Here is a 3,074-nt window from a genome sequence, read left to right as displayed (position 1 = left end):
TGGATTTGTTAACATAAAACCTAGGAATTTACCAGCTGACACCCCAAACGTGCATTTGGACGGATTCAGGCGTAATCCGTATTGTTTGAGTTAGTGGAAGACTTCTGCTAGATCCTTCAAGTGTTGTTGATGGGAACAACTTCTTACCATCATGTCATCCACGTAAACCTCCATGCATCGCCCAATTTGATTGTGGAAGATTTTATCCATGAGTCTCTGATAAGTTGTGCCTGCATTTTTCAAGCCAAATGGCATTACCTTGTAGCAGTAATTGACTTGTTCAGTGATGAAAGCCGTGTTATCTCGGTCGGGAGCATACATCGGAATCTGGTTATACCCGGAGTATGCGTCTAGAAAACTGAGGACAATATGTCCAGAGGCGTCATCTACAAGTCGATCAATGCTGGGAAGGGCGTAGTTGTCCTTGGGACAAGCTTTGTTGACATCAGTAAAATCTACACACATTCGCCACTGACCGTTCGCCTTTTTCACCATGACCACATTCGCCAACCAAGTGGTGTACGTTATCTCCCGGATGAATCCAGCCTTGACCAGTTTGTCAACCTCCTTCTGTACGGCCACCCTTTTTTCGGTGCCAAGCCTTCTCTTCTTTTGTGTTATTGGTCGAGCTTCTCGAAATATGGATAACTTATGTGTGATAACGCTGGGATGGATCCCTGGCATGTCTGAGGCGCTCCACGCAAAGAGTTGATTATTGGACCGCAGTAGTGTTGTTAGGTTGTTCTCTTCGACGGGAGTGAGATCAGCCCCTATGTTAGTAGTTTGCTCGACATTCTTCCCCAGGACAAACGGTTTAATCTCTCCCTGGGTTGAATCCGATCATCTGTGTTGGTTCTAGGGTCTACGTCAACCAGGATAGCTTCAGGTCTTCTCTCTTTTCTGTAAGTTGTGGCTTTTAAGGAAGCGGTGTAACATTGCCGAACGGTTTTCTGATCTGCTCGAACGGTGCATATTTCGCCGCTTTCGGACGGGAACTTCATCGCCAAATGAGGAGTCGATACAATCGCTCCGAAAGCGTTTAGGCAGGGACGCCCTAGAAAAGCGTTATATGAAGTGTTGGCTTCGACCAGCAGGAAGCGCACACGAATTTCTCTGGACTTGTCACCGGTGCCCAAGCGGGTCCTCAGGTCGAGGTATCCCCGGGTGTCAACACGTTCCCTTGCGAATCCAACGATCTGTTCGTGAAAGGGTGTTATCGCATCCTCTGTCAGCTCCATCTTCTGGAATGTTGTCCAGTATAAAATGTTAACCGAACTTCCCTGGTCTATCAGAACTTTGCTCACGTCATACTGCGCTATTCGGGCTGTAATGACCATAGTATCATCCTGTTCTGGGTCTGGGGCATGAAAATCCCTGTCGGTAAAGGTGATGTCCAGCATTGATAAGGGATTTCGAACTATTGTGTGGACGCTACGCAAGTTCCGCAAGTGCCTTTTGCGGGCCGAGGATGAGGCTCCGCCCCCAGCAAAACCTCCGGAGATGGTGTCTATGCGACCTCTCGGGGTCGTATCTTGCTTTCTAGATCTGTTTCTCGAGCGCCCTCGGGAGCGTTCGGTCTTTCGGCGTGAAGGTTCGGGGCTTCTCCTTATCTTTTTGGGCGAGCGCCCTCGTTGATTCGTTTCTGCTTTAACAAATTCCCGCAGATATCCGGCACGGATTAATCTTTCGATTTCGTCTTTGAGGCCTTGACATCCTTCTGTGGAATGTCCTCGGTTGTCATGAAACCGACAAGTTTTAGAGCCATCCGCATCCCTGGGCGAGCGTTGTCTGTGAACGGTAATCAAGTTAGTTTGGAGGGCTTTTTCAAACACTTTCTCCCTCGGAACAGTGAGATGTGCATAGTGGTTGTAGCGAGGACCGAGCGGAACTGGAAGCCCTCTTCGGGGGGGCCTCTGATTATGACCTTTATCATGCATCGCTGGTCCTCGCATTTAGCTTCAGTTATGGGGGCCTCAACTTTCTTGCGGTAGTGTCGTTGATCTTCCATTTTGATGAATTTGGTCATTTTCTCCTGTAATTCCTCCATAGTCTTCGGTAATTCAGCGTATAGGCTCTCCGAGACAAACCCCGGTTTGAGACAGTTGGGTAGGTTGTTGATGATGAACTCATGGGTGACACCTTTCACTCTTCTCGCCGCTTCAGAATATCTACGCATGAATGTCCTTAACGGCTCGTCTTTCCCTTGTTTGAGATTGACGAGTTTGGCAGCTGACACCTTCTCCCTCCGGTTGGCTGAAAATTGGCTTTTGAATAGAGTGGTGACAATATGAAAACTGTCAATAGAATTCGGAGGAAGAGTGTAGTACCATTCTAGGGCTTCGTCTTTTAGGGACAAGGAGAAAGCCCTGCACTTGATTGGATCGCTTTTGGAATAGAAAGCCATGGAGTCGACGAAATTCCGGAGATGGTGTTCGGGGTCCGTTGTTCCGTCAAATTTTTCAATCTGAGGGGGAGGTCGATTGGGCATTATAGCCTGCATAATCACTTCAGTGAAAGGTAGTAATTCAGGCGATCGCGGAAGGCGACCGCTGTCGTCATGGGGATCGTCGTTCCGGCCACTATTGTGACCGTCGTTGTGGCCGCCAGTATGGTTGTTGTCTTCCGTCATCTCCGGTCGTTTTTCTTTAAGTCGGGCCATCTCTTCAACAAGTTTCTAGTGTGCTTCTTGTTGTTGGCGAATCATCTGAGTCTATTCCTCCAGTTGGGTCTGAAGCCACCTTATGAGTTCTGTATGATCAATACCGTCCATGCTTCTGGTGGTCACCATAGGGAGTTTTCACTTTAGGCCCCACGGTGGGTGCCAAAATGTTTCGGTAAGAATTTCTGGGACCGAAAGTACTAACCTCGATGACGCGATTCTGCTTCTTTCCGGTGCAAGATCTTCAAATACCTTCGTCGTCCGTTCTTCAGACCGTCCGTCAAGTTCCAACCTTCACCCGAGAGGGGGGGTACCAGTAAAGGCACTCCGACGAACAAGTTAGATGTCGGTGTAGGAAGACCCTCGATCCTCAGCAAGTTGATGCTTAGAATGGGGAGAGGGTTGATACTCAGTC

The 3,074-nt window shown here is 48.6% G+C and overlaps 1 protein-coding gene across 1 annotated transcript; it reads right to left on the bottom strand.

Moving 5' to 3' along the window:
- Positions 1-770: 770 nt before the first annotated feature.
- On the bottom strand, positions 771-2,629 carry LOC106760694. The gene is made up of 2 exons (XM_014644100.1): positions 1,890-2,629; positions 771-1,788 (listed from the first exon to the last, which is right to left on the bottom strand). The coding sequence occupies exons 1-2, from the start codon at positions 2,627-2,629 to the stop codon at positions 771-773; spliced, it is 1,758 nt and encodes a 585-aa protein (XP_014499586.1).
- Positions 2,630-3,074: the final 445 nt, after the last annotated feature.

The sequence above is a fragment of the Vigna radiata genome, chromosome 5, assembly GCF_000741045.1.
Source record: "Vigna radiata var. radiata cultivar VC1973A chromosome 5, Vradiata_ver6, whole genome shotgun sequence".
Taxonomy (NCBI): Eukaryota; Viridiplantae; Streptophyta; class Magnoliopsida; order Fabales; family Fabaceae; genus Vigna; species Vigna radiata.
The sequence above is the reverse complement of the archived record's forward strand: the minus strand, read 5'-3'. Positions and strand labels throughout refer to the sequence as shown.

Coding starts and splice junctions, on each gene's coding strand:
- LOC106760694 (XM_014644100.1), bottom strand. CDS start 2,629: ATGACGGAAGACAACAACCATACTGGCGGCCACAACGACGGTCACAAT. Junction 1,789..1,889: donor CCCCCCGAAGAGGGCTTCCA/GTTCCGCTCGGT, acceptor TACCGTTCACAG/ACAACGCTCGCCCAGGGATG.